Genomic DNA, 24,893 nt, shown 5'->3' with positions numbered 1-24,893 from the left:
ACTGCCCCGGGCCTGGCCCTACTTTTATTAACTGACTCTGAATGTCAATTTCAGGAGGGACTGTAGAGATATTCGCTATGTTTTCCAGGGGAACTACAGAGGTTATTGCATTTTGGATTAAACGGTTATTTTACCTGTGGAGTATATACTTCATGGTATGGCCTGATTAGTTCATTTAGAGTAGCTATCACCAAACCAATTAGGAATTAGGAATAAAAGAAAATTAGTTTTATTTTATTTTGTGTTGTGAAAATGTGTATGATTGTGGTCATTTAGAAGCCCAGATACTTTCTGATAATTCTATTTTTCTAGGTCTATTTTTTTTTTTTTTCAAAAAAGACCTCTGAGAGCCTTTTTAAACACGTTAGATCATACATTGTAGCTGGTTAAAAGAATTGAAAAATCCTTAAAGTACAAAATTATTTTCCTGTGAAAATTAGGATCTAGGCTTATGATGAAGCCTTACTCTGTGAAGCAACAATTTTTGACTGATTTCTTCTGTGATTTAATATGAGATAGGAAAGGGCATTCTAGTTTAAGACCAACCCAGCTCTGACTCTACCTTTCCATCTATGGGAATCGTTCATTAGAAATAAGAGTGTTTTAGAGCAGAAGTTTGGAAATATTGCCTTTAAAATCTACTTCTAAAAAACATAAGCCTCCAAATAAAAAAATGAATTTTCTGACATCTTCCCCAGACTTACTGAATCAGAATATAGGAGATGGGCCAGACATCTTTACTTTAAATCTTTCTGTTTAGCTTTTAGCTTCTACCTGGTCCTAGACACACAAATGTGTTCAATTATTCTCCTTTGGAAGAATTAATAACAGTGTATAGTTTGGCATTAGTTTCATTGAACCTGATTTTTTCCACAGTTTAGCATGCTCTGTAAGTAATGCCTCTTCTTGGATGGTCTGTGAGCTTTATTTGTTTCACTTTAAGTGTACCCTGTTGATGATAGCTTTCTTAAAATATGTTACACAACCCAAAGTATTCGGTTTTTTAGTCACAATTTCATCATTAATAGGAATAAATATTGAATTTTAGAGCTAGAGGGTACCTCTAGAGAACATTTCATCAAGCCTCCTATCTTTAATTAAGTGGATGTCTAAAGCATGTAGAAGAGATTTCTTTTAAAATACTGACAAATAAACACTTAAGAAGCCCATTACACTGTTTTTATCCCTCTAATAGTCAATAATTCTTCCTCACATCCAACCTATATCACTTCTACTGTAACCGAAGTATTTCTCTCTTCTAGTTCAAACCTCCAAGTATATAACTGGAAACAGTGTAATAAAAACATTCCATTCAAATATTATCAAGTTAATGAACATGCTATGTTTTATGAACATAATTTGTCAAAATTTTGACAACAAAAATAGAAAAGAGGCAGCATAGAGGTATAAGTCTTTGAATAAAAATTGAAATAAAATTTTAAAAAATAAAATAAATATGCTTTAAAATGTGTTTAGCAATGGATTAGGGATTGCCCCAAGATACTTGTCACTCAGACAGCTGCTGGGTGAGAGAAGGGAAATTTTCTACTGGTATCTCATTTATCCCTAATGTTTGTCGTCAGAACCAGTGAGGCAATACTTCCATCGAAAATATAGGTCATTTCCCTCCCAAATTTTCCTATATCTACTTGCACATCAATTTTTGTTTGTTTGATTTGCCAATTAGTGATGGAGATCTTTACAACACAAATAGAAAATTAAAACAAGAAGTCACTGTGATTAAGTTTCAGACAAGGAATAATCAGTCAGTCAGTCAAATGGTGTAAATGACTTAAATTTTTTTTCTCTCATTTGACTGCTTAGAATAAAGTTTCTCAACTCTAGACTGAATATTGGAATCCTAAGAGCTTATTAAAGCTACCAAAGCTCCTAGAAAATCGTGAACAATTTTGATTTAATAGGAACTAGGTGATTCTCAGGCATTGTTTTTTTTTTTTGTTGTTGTTTCCAAATGCTCTATATTCTGCTACTCAATATGGGGTCTGTAGATGAGTAGGCAGAGACATTATCTGGGAGCTTAATAGAAATGGGCTTATTAAACAGTCTTGGGTCCCACTGATACCAACTGAATGAAAAGTTTTACTTACAGAGGAATTCTAATATTCAAGTTTGAAAGACTCTTAGATGAGCTAATATACAACCCAGTTCAGAACCACTGGCTAGAGGAAATGAAGAGAATCAAAAGGCACTGAAGGAGAGAAGACATAGGAGATAAGGAAAGAGGAAGGAGATGGGGGAGGAAGAGGAAGTGTCAGAGTGTAAAAAGACACAAAGACTTTGCCTAAATTTATCCTTATTTCTATTGTTAATGGGCTAACAGAAATCTTTTGTCACTGTAATGTCAGTGCTCTGTTTTGCATTATTTATGAATATCTTTGTCTTTTTTGCTATTGTTGCTAGGAAGCAACAATAAATGTTTAATTAGTAAATTGCCAAGCCTCTTCGAGTAAAATAAATTTGTTCTATGGGAGTAACTTTAATCACAGTATTGGTTATCATTATATTGAAAGAAGTAATTAAGCCATAGTTCTTATTAGTTAGACACTGATAAGATTAAACTACTTAACAATTTTTTAATATTTTTTGACTTGATAGATATTTCCTCAGTAGTATTGGCTTACCACAAAATGTTTGATTCCTTAAATGTTACCCATCTAATTCTCATGGATGTTTTGAATGAATTCACATTCCCCATGTCAAGTTTACTGACCCGAATATAAGGAGTTTAACGTCCCAGTTTTAAATTTTATATTAATCACATTTAGTGTATACCATCAATGAATAAGCTAGTTAAAACTGGACCCAAATATTTTAATGCACCCAGTGAAGCAATATAGAAAGGATACTAAATACAAGGAAAAAAATGTAATGAAATATTTGAGCAAGGGTGGTATTAATAAAAACCAAAGCAATTATAAGTTAATGTTCCTACAGAAGCTGACTTATCTCATTGATTTCAGGAATTGTTTTTTGCTTTGTGTCTCCATCATGATAAAATATGACTATAATTTTATGAGTTTATTCTCATTAAGTAATGCTTATTAATCCAAAAAATGCTACTAAATAAATTTACTCTAAGATGCCCTTCCACTTGTCTTGCATGTAGCCTTGAATTGTACAAAGGGAATGTTTTCTTTCTTGATACAAGTCGCACATAATAATACAATGAAATACCTTTTAACGCCATCACTGTTTAGCGATTAAGCTTGTTGTCTTGTTCTTTTTGTCTACCTTTTATGTGTCCAGATGCTTCAGGCTGACTGAATTTTCATTTGGAATTAAGGGATGCAAAAATCTTGATGGTGAAAAGCCCTATATTAAATGTTGAATGTAATTTACTTTGAAATAAATCAATTATAGACTGATTTTGGATAATAAAAGCCATAATTCCCTTTTAACATGTTAAATAAAAGTTGTAGAATGCATCTGCATTTGGATAATAATTTAGAGGAATTTTTTGCATGTTTCTGAAAGGGAATATAGTATCAGAAACCAGTATGTCATGAAAAAATATGAAATATTTGAATACTATGTGGAAAAAGCTGCTATTTTCAAAAATTTAAAGTTTTTTCAACACAAATGATTAAATAATTTAAAATATTTTAATAGTTCCACAGTATAATAATTGCTATTGAATCTAAGATTGTACTACATTGGATTATGTTTGTATAATATTATTTTCATATTTAAATAGTGTACTCAATGAGAGAAATGATTTTAACATGAACATTTAATACATAATTTTAAACTAAATTCAGAGTTACTTGTCTTATTATTTTAATTATTTTCTACATTAATTTTCTCATTTGGCAGGAAAAGCCAAAGTAAATAAATAAAGAGAAACTGAAACATTTTGTCTAGTTACTTCAAATCACCATGGAGTTAAAAATAAAAAGTAACACTTAGACATCTGTCTATGATTAAAATATGATGTGACTTACAAGATTGTTGACTCCATGCTATTGTTTTCCAGCTGAGCAATAGCTGTCAAATAGAAGCAAATTGATAAACTGTCCTGTGATAACACTTTTCGAATCTAGTTATTTATTTATTTAACATATGTCTGCTATTTTAATTAGTGACTGTTGATGCATCGAAGCATTTTATTGAATTTGGAAGAGAAGAATTGTGTTTGAATTTATTCTGTACAAAACTGTCAATTAAAAGTGTTTCCTTTAAAAAAATTTTATTTATATTGTATGAATTACTAATTAGGACATCTAAACAAATATACCACTGGGTTAAAAGGTAGAAATATCAATATAAGCATAATGTATGACATGAAGAGTTCATGAAAGGATATAAATGTTTTGGGTATATATATGTGTGTATAATGTGTGTATCAAATATAAATAAAACTATGTAAATGCCAGTTACAAACATAGTAATACATCTAGAAACAAAATAAATGGAATAAATAAATTGTGAAGTATGTTAGATTGTAATTGATGCTGTAACAAAATACAGGAAGGAAGGAAGGCAGATGAAAGACAGAGAAAGGGAAAAAAGAAGATGAAGGTTCATGAGGAGTCAGTTGATTGGGAAAGATTCAGTATTAAACAGGGGCAGACTTCACTACAAAGGTGCGATTTGATCAAAGACTTAAAAAAAGTGAAAGGACAGCCCAAGAAGATTTGTTATGTAGAATTTTGTACCAGAATACTAATAGAAGAAATAATTTATTTTGAAGTTTAATGTAACGAAAATTGCAAATACAAAATATACCTTCACAAATCCAGATATAAAAACATCATTATTTTCCAAATCTTCTATAAGCGTATGGTAAAAAATAGCATGTAACCTTATTTTTACAAAATAAAAACATGACAGAGGGTGAGTCCAAGTGCCATTTTAGTTTAAACTCTATTTGATGTTTGTATTGATTATACTACATAGAGAATAATTAGATCACATCAAATGGAAGAATATTCTTTATATTTCAATATTGTGCATTATTTTATTAATATCACCATCAAATTCAATGGAAAAGGATCCAACTAAAAATATGCAATCATGAACTAATCAACAGCAGAAATTTAAGGAGCATTTAAATCTTAGTATTTTAATATTTGTCTCTTTATATTTCTTAGCAACCTACCTCTTTAACTCTATACACCTTTTTATCTCTCTGATAAATATATTAAGCCCCCAGGAGATACTGCCATTGAGTTGGCAATACATGATTTACCTATTTACTTGAAGGGGATATTTACTTATATTGTGTATTAAGTACCAACCCTGTGTTTAATCACTGAAGATTAAAAATTAAGTAAGACAATAAACTTCAATAAACCCATAGGTTAGTAGGGGTGAGGTGGAAGCAAATATGAAAAAAAATACAATGTATAAGTACAGTAAAAATATCTAGGTTGATGAACACTGTTTATAGGGACCATGTAAAGCACTTTATACCTGTGTATTTATCTTCAATTCTATTAGATGGGTACTAACTCCATCTTTTAAAATGGTGAAGTAAAATACAGAATGGTTAAATAACTTGCCCATATCACGTGGATATATTTTGGATTGGAGCCTAGATCTTCAGACTACATAGACTGCTGCATTGACTTTATCTTCTTGCTTGTTCAGAAGCAAGAGTGAGAAAATAACTCAGCTTGGAGCTGTGTCTGGAAAGGCTTCGGGCAAGTATTTCCTAGGCTGAGAGGCTAGGAAAGGGTTTCAACATGGAGAAATGCCTTGTGAAGAAGCAATGAGAATCACAACTGAATTGCAAGTGGTATTTCTATCTGGCTGTACGTGAGAAACAGAGTAATGTGATTCCTGGAAGGGCAGAGATGTGGTCAACTTATGGAGGGCTTTTGTCCCTTGCTTAAGGTTTAATTGTTTAGTACAGTGATGGTCATAAGTTTCACACTGTGAATTAACACTGATTTATAGGCGTTGTCTTACAGGTTCAAGCCATTACTTTTAGGGCATTGTGGAAGATTAACTGGAAGGCAAAGATGGGATCTGAGAAAACTTTTACAACACTATGTAATCATTTGAGATAGGCTTTTGAATAACATTGGAATAGAGAGGAGGGAAAATGCTGAGGAATATTTAGAAAACAATTCCTAATACTTGGCAATTTTATTAGGTATGAGAAGTGATGATAAGAGGATAGGAGACAGAAAATGCATTGCAAATTGCTAGCGAGCTACTGGATATATGGTGCTTCCATTAATTAAGATAAGGGAATGTAGAAGAGAAGTACACTCAGTAGTGGGTGTGGGAAGAAGAGTTATGTTCTGTTTTGTACACCTTGCTATCAAAATGGGGACTTCTGCAGACGGCTGTAAATGGATGCTGTAGCTCCATAGAGAACTCAATTCTAGATCTGAAAGTCAGTTACTGATAGATAGTATGCTAAGTAGAAGATGAATGACTTTTATACAGGAATGAGCCCATAGTCCCCCCAAAATTGTCAAGAACAAGTCTGGGGAATGCTAATGTTTATGAGGCAGAATCTTGATAAGGCAGCAACAAAGAAAGCTTAGAAGAGCTGTTTAAAAATGTAGGAAGAAACAAGGCTGAAGTGGAAATACAGAAACCATGAAGTGATATACTATACATATCCTGTAAAATTCATACCTTAAATACTCTAAAAATATTTTTGAAATAAGTGAGATAAGCAGAATTGTGTCTCTTATTACCATAATGTTGATGGATAACCTTTAGCATTGCTTTTAGTAAAGTATACCATGATATGATGCTGTCAGCTTGGATTGAAGTATGTAATAAGAAAGATCAATGATACTTTTTATTGTGTTTACTGTGAATGGTTTTCTTTCCTTCCTTCTTTCTTTCCTTCCTCCTTTCCCTTCCCTTCCCCTTCCTTCCTTCCTTCCTTCCTTCCTTCCTTCCTTCCTTCCTTCCTTCCTTCCTTCCTTCCTTCCTTCCTTCCTTCCTTCTTTCCTGATGTAAAATATTATGTGAATTAACTAAACATTTATATATCCCTTTCTGCATTGACTACTAAAAGTCTTAGACCCATTTCTGGGGCCACCTTCTGTTAGGACCTTACTATACACATTGTATGAATTGACTTCACCTTTCCTAGCCTGCCAAATATCTCATTTAGTTTTATCAATTTTCCTTTATTTTTAATTTTAGAGACAGAGACCTACTGTGCTGCCCAACCTGGAGTGCAGTGACTATTCACAGTGCAGTCATAGCCCACTGCATCCTTGAACTACTGGCCTCAAGTAATCCTCCTGCTCAGCCTCCCAAGTAGTTGGGATTACGGGCACACTCCACTGCTTCATATTGGATTCTTTCTTGTTAAGTGGTATAATCGTCATAAAGCATTGTAATTATTTGCTGAAACAAGAAAGAATATAAACATGAAATAATTGTATATTAATTTTGGAGATTTTTGTATAACAATTTTGATCTAGTTGCAAACCTCATTCATTAAATGTTTGTTGAACTGAGTCAAAGATAGGGTGAGAAACTGTCACTCCAGAACTCAGCTTATGAGTTTCTCTTGGTGGCAGACTTTGATCATGGTCCTATCTCTGTCTTCTGCAGTGACAAGGACGGTGTGTGCAGAACAATGTGACGGCAGATGTTACGGGCCTTACGTCAGTGACTGCTGCCATCGAGAATGTGCTGGAGGCTGCTCAGGACCTAAGGACACAGACTGCTTTGTATGTCTTCAGTTTCTCTCTTTTATTATCCTGCTCTCCTTTTGAATCTTTGTTTTATTACAGTAAGATCAACTTTAGCCACTTTAGGATTAAGAAAAATGCTCTGCCCTCCTCGAAGTCATTCCCTCACTAGGTTGGCTTTTGATTAACTAGAATTGTTCTCTTCTGCTAAATGAATTGTATCTTTCTGATATAATTTATATTACAAATGAGATTCATTGGAGAACATATTGAGATATCTTTCTATAATCTAATAGCATCCTTTCCCAGTAATGAAGTGATTACCTGTTTATGTGGTTGCATCATTGAGTTCTGTGAGTGGGAGCAATTGCGTTTTATTTCTTGAATATAAATTTCAAGACTACAGAAGATACATTTATGGGTTTCAGTATTTTCTAGTTTATATTTTTAAAGGGAATATTATTTTAAAAGTTTAAGATTGATAAACAGTTTGTTAGGGACAGTTTTTAATTATATTTTGATATCATATTCCTGACACAGTACACTTTGTCTTTGACATACATTTCAGCAATTCTGAGTTGTATTTAACTCAATTTCATATACCCAGAACACCGGCTTAATTTTAAAGCTAAAAATCATAAAAACACACAAATGTTTATATAGTTGAAAATGAACACAGAAATTTTTTTCTCTCAAATATCCAGCAAACAAACGTATGTAGTAGAATTGAGCTTTAAAAAAAAAAAAAAGAAAGACACTTAATTCCAGCAATGAGCAAACTATATATTAAAGCTCTTATGATATAGACAGTAATTTCTTAGTTTTCTTAATACCATAAGGAATATAATCTTCTACATTCATCCTATAGTGAAACAAAAATATGTATTGCAGAAGTGGATAGGGAGGAAGAAGAAAAGGAAATAAAAATGTTACAAATTTAAAGAAGATACTCAATAGGTCTTGAACTGAGAACCTTCCTCTGTCTTTCATCAGACATAGGATGGAAGCTTGATTCTGAAGACATTGGGTGGTTCATTAACAATTCCATAACAATAACAACAAACAAACAGCAATAGCAAAAACTCTCACTTAGAAGTTTTGCACTGCAATTTTTTCATGGTTCCATTATCATGATAAGCACGGTGCTGAGTGAGCTTCAAATTATCATTTCATTACTTTTATGGAACGGTCCAGTGATTCCACTTTGGCTTTTGGTACAGAATGTTGAAGAATGCCAGACTAAGGCCTTGGTATAAGTTACATTGTTTTGTATGCTGTTGCAAAGCTAAATTTGTTTTATTCCTCTGGCTTATATTCCTTTGTTCCCAAGCAATCTGTGTACAACATTGCATAAAATATGTTAGTAAAGCAATTATAAGGACACATGAAGTTTTATAGCCATAAATTAAAACTTACTGAGTTTTCTAGATTGGTTTTTAATAGATTCTTCCTAGAATGTGTCATCTTAGTGAATGATGTATCATCAGTAAGTCTTGTTCTGATTATGCATCTAGTAGACCATCATCAGGGGATTGTCATGTTTATGATAAAGTGCTTGCTAAAACAACAATTGATGAAGCAAATGTTTTGAGGAAACAGAATAAATTAATGCTTATTAATAACCATATGTACTATTTATGATTAAATGTAAATCATAGCTTGAGTTTATGTTAGCTTGCTTTCCAAGGCCTAAATTATTCCTAAAAAGGCTTAATTTCTCAATTAAAAGAATTAGCTCGTCCACAATTTTGTTAATCACATATTTATATGTACTTATACCTATATTCTGTTTTTATATCAAATACCCACCTCTCAGGTGATAAAATGGTTTTTAATTCTTCCCAAATGAATTTGCAAATATTAATAAATTAAGTTATTAATATAAATATATGAGTCAGCAGAAATGAACTGTCTTCTACATGGTGGCTTTTACTAAATGGAGTGGCATTAGGAAAAAAGCCATACTAGAAATGACATCATATTGTTTAATTACAGGCTGACTATAGCTCATTACCTCTTTACATTTTGGCATTACATGCACCGTATTTGTATTTGTCCAGTCACCAACCAGAGCCTTTTCTTTAAGTCCAATATAAATCAGCATCACAATGTTTTCTTACAGGACAATGGTGATAATTGCACTTTACATGTCACTTGGAACATGGAACTCTTTAAAATAGCAGCCCAAGTGAACATCTAGCCTGTAGAATTAGGGACTTGGTTGTCAGTGCTATACTTTAAGACTAAATATAAATGCTTTGAATAAGTGTGAACTGAAATAATATTTCACTATTAGCTAACTTTAAACCAATTCTTAGTTTAGAAATTACTGGATACATGCTAAGCACTTTAAGCTTCAGTAGCCATAAATGGCCTATTTACTGACACTGGAAAAAAGAGTTTTATGAAATTTTAGAAACACACATGACTCTTAAATTATCAAATTTTGTACTATTTGTGGAATTATTATAGAAAACAACCTTCTCATGTTTTGGCAGTGTTTCATTAACAAGTATTATGAAGTTTATTTGTAAATGAAAGTAATATTTGCTATGTTGCAGGCCTGCATGAATTTCAATGACAGTGGAGCATGTGTTACTCAGTGTCCCCAAACCTTTGTCTACAATCCAACCACTTTTCAACTGGAGCACAATTTCAATGCGAAGTACACATATGGAGCATTCTGTGTCAAGAAATGTCCACGTAAGTAACAGAATAAGAATAACCAAATTAATTGGGTCATTATTTGAAATCAAAGGAATTTTATGTAAGTTTATTTTAATTTGAAACTTGTAAGAATATTATAAGTACTTTGGGCATAGGTACTATTGTCCCCATTTTATAAATAAAGAAATTACCCAAAATTTAAAGTTATTGGTGTAAAGTTTCATAGCAAAGGAATGACATGTTTGAGGTTATAAAACTCTTACTGTGGCAGGGTGCAGTGACTCACACCCGTAATCCCAGCACTTTGGGAGGCTGAGGCAGGTGAGTCACCTGAGGTCAGGAGTTCGAGACCAGCCTGACCAATATGGTGAAACCCTGTCTCTACTAAAACTACAAAAATTAACCAGGCGTGGTGGTGGGTGCCTGTAGTTCCAGCTACTCTGGAGGCTGAGACAGGAGAATTGTTTGAACCTAGGAGGTGGAGGTTGCAGTGAGCCGAGACGGTGCCACTGCACTCCAGCCTAGGTGACAGAGCGAGACTTCATCTCAAAAACAAACAAACAAAAAACCAAGCAAACAAAACCTCTTACTGTTTTTACTATATCACAATATTTTTACCTATCATACTGTTTCTCCAAAAAAGTAATTAGTTAAGTGGCAGCAAGCTATGTATTGAATAGGATCTGCTTCTAATAACAATGGATTTTTACCTAAAATTATTTCTGAGTCCTTATTTGTAACTAGAATACTTAGCATTTTATTTTTAATATCAAGTTAACCTTAAACAAAACATATATATATATGCGTGTGTATATATATATATATATATGTTTAATAGCAAATTAGCCTTCAGCAAAACACACACATGCATATATATAAAGGGTATGTTCAAGGATCTTAAACAAATTGATAACATCCTGAGGATTCAAAATGACAGACTTAACTTTCATCAGGTATTCAGGATAATATATTGACATTTACTTGAGCCTTTTATTTATTTATTTATTTATTTATTTATTTATTTATTTATTTATTTGCTTTGAGTAACCAATGGGACATTTCCTATTGGAAAAGCTGAAAAAAATCACTATGTATGTCCATATACTCATTTAAAATAATTCTTTATAGTCTATGCTATACATACAACGTGACTTACTTCACTTTGTGTATGTGATACAGTAGGAAATACCAGCTGAGCATCCATAATACAAAAATTCAAAATCTGAAATGCTCCAAACTTTGAAACTTTTAGAGTGCTGACATGATGTCACAAATGGAAAATTTCACACCTGACCTCATGCAATGGGTCACAGTCAAAATGCACACAACGCAGTTTATTGAGTGTTCCCAAGGGGGAAAACACACACACACACACACACACACACACACACTCAGCCCCTTTTAACTGTGGTACATCTTTTCCATGCATACCCAGATTTCCCCAGGGATGCACACCTACAAAGGGTAATAAAATGGCACGTGTGCAGGCCAGACATACCAATGGCAGGTTTTCCAAAATGCCATTTTGTGGTGTTGAAATATTGTTGGAAATGTCAAAAAGGTCTGCAGCTATCCCTCTGGGTAATAAGAGTGGTAAAAATAAGAGGAAACATTTATGCTTATCTATAGCACAGAAAGTCAAGCTTTTGGAGAAAAGGAAGAATAGTGTACATATGCAACATCATAGAGAAGAGAAGAGTACAGTGTTGGTATGAACACCTTATGTGATCTGAAGGAAAATAAGGATAAACTGTTCTATACTGAAAATGACTAACGGAAGTTAATGAAAAATAGAATAGCACTGAATAAAGCTAATGATGAAGATCTTGCTTGTGTACCGAAAGAGTGGATTTGTCAACATGTAAATGAACATGCCACATAATGGTATGCTGATCATGAAACAAGCAAAGATCTAGCACAGTGAACTGAAAGTTGAAGAGAACTGTAAATATTCAACAGGCTGGACACAGAAATTTAAGAAAAGACATGGCATTAAATCTTTAGAGATTCGTGGTGACAAAACATCTGCTGATCACAAAGCAGTGGAGAAATTCATCATTGAGTCTGTCAAGGTCATCACTGATAAAAATCTGACACTAGGACAATTGGACAATTTTGTGATACTGATGAAACATCACTGTTTTGGCATTGTTGCTCCAGAAAAATACTGACCACAGTTCACTAGACAGCCTCTGCAGGAATGAAGGATGCCAAAGACAGAATAACTGTGCTGGAATGTGCTAATGCAGCAGGCACACATAAATGTAAACTTGCTGTGATGGGCAAAAGCTTGCATCCTCGCTGTTTCCAAGGAGTGAATTTCTTACCAATTATTATGCTACTAAAAAATGCATGGGTTACCAGGAACAGCTTTTCTTATTGGCTTCACCCAAACATTCTATGCTAGTACCTCCGGCTCACTGCTGGGAAGCTGAACTGGATGTTGACTGCAAGGTTTTGTTTTTCCTTGACAACTGTTCTACTCATCCTGCAGCTGAAATTCTCATCAAAAATAATGTTTATGCCATGTACTTTCCCCTAAATGTGACTTCATTAATTCAGCTATGTAAACAGATTATCCTTAGAGCAATGAAGAGTAAATACAAAAACACTTTCTTTTCTTTTTCTTTTTCTTTTTTTTTTTTTTTGAGATGGAATCTCATTCTGTCACCCAGGCTAGAATGCAGTAGCATGATCTCGGCTCACTGCAAGCTCTGCCTCCTAGGTTCAAGCGATTCTCCTGCCTCAGCCTCCTGAGTAGCTGGGACTACAGGCATGTGCCACCATGCCTGGCTAATTTTTTGTATTTTTAGTAGAGACCGGATTTCACTGTGTTAGCCAGGGTGGTCTTGATCTCCTGATCTTGTGATTCACCCACCTTGGCCTCCCAAAGTGCTAGGATTACAGACGTGACCCACCCCATCTGGCCAAAAACACTTTCTTGAACAGCATGCTAGCAGCAGTGAACAGAGGCCTGGGTGTGGGAAGGTTTTCAAAGGGAGCTTAGCATGAAGGATACTGTATATGCTGTTGTCAATACTTGGAACACAGTAACTAAAGACACAGTTTTGCATGCCTGGTACAACCTCTGACCTATTACTATATTCAGGAAAAAGGAGGTTACTTGGACAGATTCCCTATGTCAAGTGAGAAAAAAATATGCCCTCAGAGTTCATCAGTAAGCTGGAAGAAGTGGTTATCACAGAAGTTTTTAACATTGATAACAAGTTGTTCCTTCATTGACTGATGGTGAAATTGCAGAAGTCACTCTGAATCAAAGCGATTGTGGTAATAGTGACAATGAAAATGTTTTTAACATTGCACAAAAAGTACCTACAGATGACATGATGAAAATGTGTTATGGGCTCATTGAAGGACTAGAGCATGGTGCATTCATAACAGAACAAGAAATCATGGGAGTTTATAAAATCAAAAAGAGACTTCTAAGACAAAATTCACTGTTGTTAATGGGCAGATGACCTTGGAGGAAACATTTTAAAAAGCCATCCAGCAGAAAGCCCCCTTATCCCTGTAGGACCCATTCCCTAGTTTCTCAGCTGTTTCCGCTGTTTCTTTTTGCCTAAGAAAACACAGTGTATTGTAACTTTTTAATCAAAACACAGCATCATAGGTGGACACTAAAAGCCTGCATTATTTGTTGTTGCTGTTGTTTCACAGCTGATACAGGTATTCTAGTGATTCTACTGTGATACCTAGTTATTCCGAACACATTATCTTTTCACTGTGTTAGTGATATATCATTTTTTTTTTACTTTTACGTATTTGTATGTGAATAAGTGTAAGAATATGATTGCTTGTCAGTAGTATATAAATTTGGTGTTATGAATGACAATGATGCCAAACAACCACAGATTGTCTATGTGGGTGACTGAGATAGTGACGCCTTTGTTTCTGATGGTTCAATGTACACAAACTGTGTTTCACACCAAAAATTACTTAAAATATTGTATAAAATTACCTCAGGTCATGTGTATAAGATATATGGAATCATAAAAACTGAATATTGCTTTTAGACTTGGGGTTTATCTGCAAGGTATTTCATTATGTTTGTGCAAATATTACAAAATCCAAAACATTCTGAAATCTGAAACACATCTGGTCCCAAGCATTTTGAATAAAGTATACTCAATCTGTATAAGGAACATGGGATTAGAGTGGCTATGGATTGTGGCTTCGTTCCCTTATTAGTCATGTGATTTTTAAATAATACCTTCAGTTCTCTATTTCTTCTTCTTTAAGATGTGGGTTATAAAAATTATATCTTCTGGCCGGGCGAGGTGGCTTATGCCTGTAATCCCAGCACTTTGGAAGGCCGAGGCAGACAGATCATGTAAGGTCAGGAGTTTGAGACCAGCCTGGCCAACATAGTGAAATCCCATCTCCACTAAAAATACAAAAATTAGCTGGTCGTGGTGGCACACACTTGTAATCCCAGCTATTTGGGAGGTTGAGGTAGGAGAATGCTTGTACCCGGGAGGCAGAGGTTGCAGTGAGCCGAGATCATGCAATTGCACTCCAGCCTGGGCAAAAAGAGTGAAACTCTGTTTCTCTCTATATATATATAAATATGTATATAAATAAATATATATAAATATATATATCTTCCCTCCTTTCTTTCCAAAGCCATTATAACAATCAAAGAGATAGGATATAAGGATGAGAGGAGTAGATTTTTAATTTTTTTGGAGACAGAGTCTCATTCTGTCACCCAGGCTGGAGTGGAATGGCACAGTCTCCACTCACTGCAACCTCCGTCTCCCAGGTTCAAGCAATTCCCCTGCCTCAGCCTCCTGAGTCTCTGGAATTACAGGCAATGCCACCATGCCCAGCTAATTTTTGTATTTTTAGTAGAGTCTGGGTTCATCAACATGACAAACATGTTGGCCAGGCTGTCTTGAACTCCTGATCTCAGGTAATCCACCTGCCTCGGTCTTACAAAGTTCTGGGATTGCAGGCATGAGCCACCGTGCCAGGCCGAAAGGGGTATATTATTTAAAAAGACTTTGAAAACACAATTCTAGTCATTGTTATGTAACATGTTCATATCTATTAAAATAAAAATTGTACTTTGACTTCTTTATGTATATACATAAATATATATGTGTTTAATATGTCTCTTAATTAGCATTTTAAAGTCACAGGCACACTAATGCCAAGACAGCAAAGATTTTGCCACTTAAATATTTTAATATTCACACCAGTCCTTTTCATCTAATAACCTCTTATCTAAAGTCACCCTATATGTCACCATTTACCATCCTTAGAAAACTGAGGGCTTGGCAGTATTGTAGGATGGGGCTAAATGATATTTTCCCTTTTCTTAGACATATATTATATTACTACCTAATGTACTACCTTCAAATTAGGATACATTTCCCAAAGACAGTCAAACCTATGCTTTCTTGGAGTTTTTTTTTGGTGCTTTCCCTTTTGTTCAAGTCCTTTGGTTGAAGCCCAAGGGTTGGGTGAGAGCAGAAGTACCAGGTAAATTTGAACTCAAGAATTCCCCTTTTCTTTACTATAGCCTTTATAGTGGTTCACCTGACAGCTGTCAACTCCAAACTGTAGCAAGTGGCTAAACATGAAGACCTATTGTGTGAAATTATATGACTTGTTTACTTTAAATGTGGTAACCTGCAGTCTTCCTTTCTTAAATTAGTTTATGTATCTCAAACTGCAGGGTTATTTAAAGCACTTCAGTATTTGTCTATGAAAAAATTTAAATCTCTGATGGGCCTGGCTTACATGGCTTGGTTTGCCAAATTGAAGCTTTCTCGGGGAAACAAGGACATTAAGCTTCTAAATGCAGGCCTACATTTCCTAATCCAGATTTCTGAAATTTAAAAACTCCAAAAATACATTTTCTGAAACTCATTTGGCTGCAAAACTTGAATCTAACTGATATAAGGCTAATTATACTACTTGCTCATTCCACTCGGTAGAAATGTGAAAGTGTTTCATTGTAGTGTATTTCCCAAGATGTATTAGTTGGTTCTTATGCTGCTATAAAGAAATACCTGGGGGGGCACCCAAGATGGCCAAATAGGAACAGCTCCAGCCTCCAGTTCCCAGCCTGAGTGACACAGAAGATGGGTGATTTCTGCATTTTCAACTGAGGTACCGGGTTCGTCTCACTGGGGCATATCAGACAGTCGGTGCTGGTCAGCGGGTGCAGCCCAACCAGCGAGAGCTGAAGCAGGGCGAGGCATTGCCTCACCTGGGAAGTACAAAGGAGAAGGGAATTCCTTTTCCTAGTCAAGGGAAACTGAGACACACAACACCTGGAAAATCGGGTAACTCCCACCCTAATACTGTGCTTTACCATGGGTCTTAGCAAACAGCACACCAGGAGATTATATCCCACACCTGGCCCAGAGGGTCCCATGCCCACGGAGCCTCCCTCATTGCTAGCACAGCAGTCTGAGATCTAACTGCAAGGCAGCAGCAAGGCTGGGGGGAGGGGCGCCCACCATTGCTGAGCCTTAAGTGGGTAAACAAAGCCTCCTGGAAGCTCGAATTGGGTGGAGCCCCCCTCAGCTCAAGGAGGCCTGCCTGCCTCTTTAGACTCCACCTCTGGGAACAGGGCATAGCTAAACAAAAAGCAGCAGAAACCTCTGCAGATGTAAATGTCCCTGTCTGACAGCTTTGAAGAGAGCAGTGGTTCTCCCAGTCTGGAGGTTGAGATCTGAAAACGGACAGACTGCCTGCTCAACTGGGTCCCTGACCCCTGAGTAGCCTAACTGGGAGACATCCCCCACTAGGTGCAGAGCAACACCTCACACCTCACATGGCTGGGTACACCTCTGAGATGAAACTTCCAGAGCAAGAATCAGGCAGCAACACTCGCTGATCAGCAATATTATATCTTCTGCAGCCTCTGCTGCTGATACCCAGGCAAACAGGGTCTGGAGTAGACCTCAAGCACACTCCAACAGACCTGCAGCTGAGGGTCCTGACTGTTAGAAAGAAAACTAACAAACAGAAAGGACACCCACACCAAAACCACATCAGTACGTCACCATCATCAAAGACCAAAGACAGATAAAACCACAAAGATGGGGAAAAAGCAGTGCAGAAAAGCTGGAAATTCAAAAAATCAGAGCACATCTCCCCCTCCAAAGGAATGCAGCTCATCACCAGCAATGGAACAAAGCTGTACGGAGAATGACTTTGACGAGTTGAGAGAAGAAGGCTTCAGTTGATCAAACTTCTCAGAGCTAAAGGAGGAACTACATACCTAGTGCAAAGAAACTAAAAACCTTGAAAAAAGAATGGAAGAATGGATAACTAGAATAATCAATGCAGAGAATATCGTAAACAAACTGATAGAGATGAAAACCATGACACAAGAACTACGTGACAATTGCACAAGCTTCAGTAACCGACTTGATCAACTGGAAGAAAGAGTATCAGTGATTGAAGATAAAATGAATGAAATGAAGCAAGAAGAGAAGTGTAGAGAAAAAAAGAGTAAAAAGAAATGAACAAAGCCTCCAAGAAATATGGGATTATGTGAAAAGACCAAATCTACGTCTGATTGGGATGCCTGAAAGTGAGGGGGAAATGGAACCAAGTTGGAAAACACTTTTCAGGATATCATCCAGGAGAATTTCCCCAACCTAGTAAGGCAGGCCAACATTCAAATTCAGGAAATACAGAGAATGCCACAAACATACTCCTCGAGAAGAGCAACTCCAGAGAGAAAGGTCGGGTTACCCACAAAGGGAAGCCCATCAGACTAACAGCAGATTTCTCAGCAGAAGCTCTCCAAGCCAGAAGAGAGTGGGGGCCAATATTCAACATTCTTAAAGTAAAGAATTTTCAACCCAGAACTTCATATCCAGCCAAACTAAGTTTCATAATTGAAGGAGAAATAAAATCCTTTACAGACAAGCAAATGCTTAGAGATTTTGTCACCACCAGGCCTGCCCTACAAGGGATCCTGAAGGAAGCACTAAACATGGAAAGGAACAACCGGTACCAGCCACTGCAAAAACATGCCAAATTGTAAAGACCATTGATGCTAGGAAGAAACTGTACCAACTAACGAGCAAAATAACCAGCTAATATCATAATGACAGGATCAAGTTCACACATAACAATATTAACCTTAAATGTAAATGGTCTAAAAAGTCCAATTAAAAGACACAGACTGTCAAATTGGATATAGAGTCAAGACACATCAGTTTGCTATATTCAGGAGATCCATCTCACATGCAGAGACACACATAGGCTCAAAATAAAGGGATGGAGGAAGATCTACTAAGCAAATGCAAAACAAAAAAAAAAAAAAGCAGGGGTTGCAATCCTAGTTTCTGATAAAACAGACTTTAAACCATCAAAGATGAAAAGAGACAAAGAAGGCCATTACATAATGGTAAATTGATCAATTCATCAGAAAGAGCTAACTATCCTAAATATATACGCACCCAATACAGGCGCACCCAGATTCATAAAGCAAGTCCTTAGAGACTTACAAAGAGACTTAGATTCCCATACAATAATAATGGGAGACTTTAACACCCCACTGTCAAATTAGACAGATCAATGAGACAGAAAGTTAGCAAGGATATCCAGGAATTGAACTCAACTCTGCACCAAGCAGACCTAATAGACATCTCCAGAACTCTCCACCCCAAATCAACAGAATATACCTTCTTCTCAGCACCACATCACACTTATTCAAAAATTGACCACAGAGTTGGAAGTAAAGCACTTCTCAGTAAATGTAAAAGAACAGAAATCACAGCAAACTCTCTCTCAGACCACAGTGCAATCAAACTAGAACTCAGGACTAAGAAACTCAGTCAAAACCGTTAGACTACATGGAAACTGAACAACCTGCTCCTGAATGACTACTGGGTACATAATGAAATGAAGGCAGAACTAAAGATGTTCTTTGAAACCAATGAGAACAAAGATACAACATACCAGAATCTCTGGGACACATTTAAAGCAGTGTGTAGAGGGAAATTTATAGCACTGAATGCCCACAAGAGAAAGCAGGAAAGATCTAAAATTGACACCCTAACATCACAATTAAAAGAACTGGAGAAGCAAGAGCAAACACATCCACAAGCTAACAAAAGGCAAGAAATAACTAAGATCAGAGCAGAAATGAAGGAGATAGAGACACAAAAAACCCTCCAAAAAATCAATGAATCCAGGAGCTGATTTTTTGAAAAGATCAACAAAATTGACAGACTGTCAGCAAGACTAATAAATAAGAAAAGAGAGGACAATCAAATAGACGCAATAAAAAATGATAAAGGGGATATCACCACCGACCCCACAGAAATACAAACTACCATCAGAGAATACTATAAACACCTCTATGCAAATAAACTAGAAAACCTAGGAGAAATGGATAATTTCCTGGACACTTACACTCTTCCAAGACTAAACCAGGAGGAAGTTGAATCCCTGAATAGACCAATAGCAGGCTCTGAAATTGAGGCAATAATTAATAGCCCATCAACCAAAAAAAGGCCAGGACCAGACGGATTCACAGCCAAATTCTACCAGAGGTACAAGGAGGAGCTGGTACCATTCCTTCTGAAACTATTCCAATCAATAGAGAAAGAGGGAATCCTCCCTAACTCATTTTATGAGGCCAACATCATCCTGATACCAAAGTCTGGCAGAGACACAACAAAAAAAGAGAATTTTAGACCAATATCCCTGATGAACATCGATGCAAAAGTCCTCAATAAAATACTGGCAAACCAAATCCAGCAGCACATCCAAAAGCTTATCCACCATGATCAAGTGGGCTTCATCCCTGGGATGCAAGTCTGGTTCAACATACACAAATCAATAAACGTAATCCAGCATATAAACAGAACCAAAGACAAAAACCACATGATTATCTCAATAGATGCAGAAAAGGCCTTTGATGAAATTCAATAGCCCTTCATGCTTAAAAGTCTCAATAAATTCGGTATTGATGGAACATATCTCAAAATAATAAGAGCTATTTATGACAAACCCACAGCTAATATCATACTGAATGGGCAAAAACTGGAAGCATTCCCTTTGAAAACTGGCACAAGACAGGGATGCCTTCTCTCACCACTCCTATTCAACATAGTGTTGGAAGTTTTGGGTAGGGCAATCAGGCAAGAGAAAGAAATAATGGGTATTCAGTTAGAAAAAGAATAAGTCAAATTGTCCCTGTCTGCAGATGACATGATTGTAGATTTAGAAAACCCCATCATCTCAGCCCCAAATCTCCTTAAGCTGATAAGCAACTTCAGCAAAGTCTCAGGATACAAAATCAATGTACAAAAATCACAAGCATTCTTATACATCAGTAACAGACAAACGGAGAGCCAAATCATGAATGAACTCCCATTAACAATAGCTTCAAAGAGAATAAAATACTTAGGAATCCAACTTACAAGGGATGAAAGGACCTCTTCAAAGAGAACTACAAACCACTGCTCAGTGAAATAAAAGAGGACACAAACAAATGGAAGAACATACCATGCTCATGGATAGGAAGAATCAATATCATGAAAATGGCCATACTGCCCAAGGTAATTTAGAGATTCAATGCCATCCCCATAAAGCTACCAATGACTTTCTTCACAGAATTGGAAAAAACTACTTTAAAGTTCATATGGAACCAAAAAACAGCTCACATGGCCAAGACAATCCTAAGCCAAAAGAACAAAGCTGGAGGCATCACGCTACCTCACTTCAAACTACACTACAACGCTACAGTAACCAAAACAACATGGTACTGGTACCAAAGCAGAGATAGAGACCAATGAAACAGAACGGAGCCCTCAGAAAAAATACCACACATCTACAGCCATCTGATCTTTGACAAACCTGACAAAAACAAGAAATGGGGAAAGGATTCGCTATTTATTAAATAGTGCTGGGAAAATTGGCTAGCCATAAGTAGAAAGCTGAAACTGGATCCTTTCCTTACTCCTTATACGAAAATTAATTCAAGACGGATTAGAGACTTAAATGTTAGACCTCAAACCGTAAAAACCCTAGAAGAAAACCTAGGTAATACCATTCAGGACATAGGCATGGGCAAGGACTTCATGTCTAAAACACCAAAAGCAGTGGCAACAAAAGCCAAAAGCCAAAATCGACAAATGGGATCTAATTAAACTAAAGAACTTCTGCACAGCAAAAGAAACTACCATCAGAATGAACAGGCAACCGACAGAATGGGAGAACATTTTTGCAATCTACTCATCTGACAAAGGGCTAATATCCAGAACCCGTAAAGAATTCAATCAAATTTACAAGAAAAAAACAAACAACCCCATGAAAAAGTGGGCAAAGGATATGAACAGACACTTCTCAACCGAAGACATTCATACGGCCAACAGACATGAAAAAATGCTCATCATCACTCGCCATCAGAGAAATACAAATCAAAACCACAATGAGATACCATCTCACACCAGTTAGAATGGCAATCATTAAAAGGTCAGGAAACCACAGGTGCTGGAGAGGATGTGGAGAAACAGGAACACTTTTACACTGTTGGTGGGACTGTAAACTAGTGAAACCATTATGGAAAACAGTGTGGCGATTCCTCAAGGATCTAGAACTAGAAATACCATTTGACTCAGCCATCCCATTACTGGGGATATACCCAAAGGATTATAAATCATGCTGCTATAAAGACACATGCACACATATGTTTATTATGGCACTATTCACAATAGCAAAGACTTGGAATCAACCCAAATGTCCATCAGTGACAGACTGGATTAAGAAAATGTGGCACATATACACCATGGAATACTATGCAGCCATAAAAAAGGATGAGTTTGTGTCCTTTGTAGGGACATGGATGCAGCTGGAAACCGTCATTCTCAGCAAACTATCGCAAGAACAGAAAACCAAACACCGCATGTTCTCACTCACAGGTGGGAAGTGAACAATAAGATCACTTGGACACAGGAAGAGGAACATCACACACCAGGTCCTATTGTGGGGAGCGGGGAGGGGTGAGAGATAGCATTAGGAGATATACCTAATGTAAATGACGAGTTAATGGGTGCAGCACACCAACATGGCACAAGTATACATATGTAACAAACCTGCACATTGTGCACATGTACCCTAGAACTTAAAGTATAACAAAAAAAAAAAAAAAAAAAGAAATACCTGAGACTGGGTAATTGATAAACAAAAGAGGTACAATTGGCTCATGGTTCTGCAGGCTGTACAGGACACCCTGAGGAGAGCTCAGGAAACTTTCAATCACAGTGAAGGTGAAGGGAAAGCAAGTATGTCTTCCATGGCTGGAGCAGGAGGAAGAGGGGCAGGAAGTGTTACACACTTTTAAACAACCAGATCTCATGCTAACTCACTCTTGTCACGACAACACCAAGGAGGATGGTGTTAAACCATGAGAAGCCGCCCCCATGATTCACTCACCTCCCTCCAGGTCCCACCTCCAAAACTGGGGTTATAATTTTACATGAGATTTGGCTGGGGACACAGATCCAAACCATATCACCAGACCTGGAACAAAGAATGGCTATTTAATATCGTGTACGCACCTGTTGCAGGTTGGGTTCCCCTGAGATAGAAATTAGGTTATGATAAGGAGCAGTCTCAAAATCAACACTTTCTGGAGAAGGGAAGAAAGCAAGATCGGACTTTGATATCATGCCAACGAAGTGCCTCTTTGTTGTGGTGGAGGCTTTCATGTGGATGTTGACTTGGAATACAAATTTTTCCATACTTTGTACCCACTCCCATGGATTCTCACATATCCCTTTGCCCCAGAATCTCTTTCTTCTCAAGTTTTCCAGTATTTCTTCTCTCAGGATAAGCTCATGAGTTCATATATATTCTAAGGTCAAGCAACTTCTCTTTTCATACAAAATGAGTAATCAGTTTTGCTACCTAAAATTATGCCTGTTGGTAAGATTTTCTCTTGTCTCTGTGTTTCAAGTCCACTCATAGGTGAGACCGCAGACAGAGAAGCTGCCATCCATTTTCAGCTAGTATCCACATACCTAGTCTAGTTTGTGTCTTACTCTGTTAGTTTTTCTTAAGTGCCTTCTCTCAGCCCCCACAAACCATAGGTATGACCTGACTGAGAGGGACCAGCTCAGTGGTGGATGGCGTTGGGAGGTCTTAAACATTTGCTTATGCAGTTTACTTGTGCTTCTGCCCCTGCTTATATCCTACTTTAATTTTACAATGGATTGCTATTGGACCTGCCCAATATGATGACATTGTAACATTATAGCAAAACCCTATTCATAAGAGGCAATTCTGGCTACAAGGTCTGACCCAAGACCCACCTCTACCAGGACCCAGAAGCACGTCAAAAGCTGTTTATTAAATGGTGTACTATCCTATGCTACAGGTGGCATAGCTTAGCTCTAAAAACCTAGAAGTCTCTGTTGTGATTTTCTGATGAAATTTGCCATAAAACTACATGGCATATTTTCCCACTGTAGATGCTTCCAATATTGAGCCTCTTGTGTTTTATGGCCCAAGTAGCAAAACTGCTTGTACCACACCCTAGATCTACATCATATGCCTTTTCTGCTTTGCGCACCCCTCAACGCTGTAAGCATTCCACAACATTGCATATTGTGCCAGAGGAATATTCCCAGGCATGGAAGGATGCTACTTTTAAAACCAGAGTGGCCTAGCAGGTATTGATTGTGTTTCCATTTATTGTGAGAGCCTTTAGATGCAACAATTTGTCCTTTATTTTGGAGGGGATGTTCTGGCATATCCCAGGTCACTGGACTCCTAGACATTTAATCCAAGTATTGAGTAACAAAATGCTCCTTGTCTATTTGATGTACCTTTTCCAAAGTGCTACCCTTTCCAATTTTATTTTGTTTCTTCATGTAAAAATATGAGAAAGTTTTTGTGGCACTCCATTGAAAAATAGAACACATTTTAAGCATTTTCTCCTTGATGTGAAGTGTACTCTCTTAATCCAAGGCAGTTCAACTTAAGCTTCATTTGTGCTTCATGAACTTGAAGTATTTTTAGTCTTTAAAGTTGCATCATGTCATGAAATGAAGTGGAACTATTGAAACACGCAAGCTAAATGTCATGTAGTTTCCTAAGCATATAAAAGAAATCTAGTCTATCTTGGGGGCAATTCAGGATGTAGAGCAGTAACCAAGCAAGTACTAGTTGCTGTTAACACACATTGCATTTGACTGGAAATACGATTTCAGGTTGAGATATTTAAACAAAGAGTTGTTTAAGGGGAAGATGCATAAACACTATCAATGAAGCTAATCATTTCCAAACCATAAAATATCTTGTTTTGAACTTGTTTGCTGAATGTTAACGTTAATGCTTATTTTACCTTTTTTTTTTAAAAAAAAACAACAACAACAACAACAAAAACAGATAACTTTGTGGTAGATTCCAGTTCTTGTGTGCGTGCCTGCCCTAGTTCCAAGATGGAAGTAGAAGAAAATGGGATTAAAATGTGTAAACCTTGCACTGACATTTGCCCAAAAGGTGAGTGGTAGCTCAGATTATTTTGTTAGAACTGGGCCTATATAACAAGGTTTTTAATTCAATTTTAAGTGTACCAACTTTTTAATATAA

At 36.5% G+C, this 24,893-nt stretch overlaps 1 protein-coding gene across 4 annotated transcripts in view; it reads left to right on the top strand.

The window, feature by feature from the left end:
* ERBB4 (erb-b2 receptor tyrosine kinase 4) overlaps nt 1–24,893 on the top strand; it is a 1,181,951-nt gene that overhangs the window by 821,284 nt on the left and 335,774 nt on the right. For all 4 annotated transcript variants that reach the window (XM_025405288.1, XM_025405286.1, XM_025405289.1 and 1 more), the window contains exons 6-8: nt 7,552–7,670; nt 10,193–10,334; nt 24,690–24,803. In XM_025405288.1, the coding sequence (XP_025261073.1) occupies nt 7,552–7,670; nt 10,193–10,334; nt 24,690–24,803 (375 nt within the window). The remainder of the gene's footprint in view (nt 1–7,551; nt 7,671–10,192; nt 10,335–24,689; nt 24,804–24,893) is intronic.

Source organism: Theropithecus gelada, chromosome 12 (assembly GCF_003255815.1).
Source record: "Theropithecus gelada isolate Dixy chromosome 12, Tgel_1.0, whole genome shotgun sequence".
In the NCBI taxonomy this organism is placed as follows: Eukaryota; Metazoa; Chordata; class Mammalia; order Primates; family Cercopithecidae; genus Theropithecus; species Theropithecus gelada.
The sequence above is the reverse complement of the archived record's forward strand: the minus strand, read 5'-3'. Positions and strand labels throughout refer to the sequence as shown.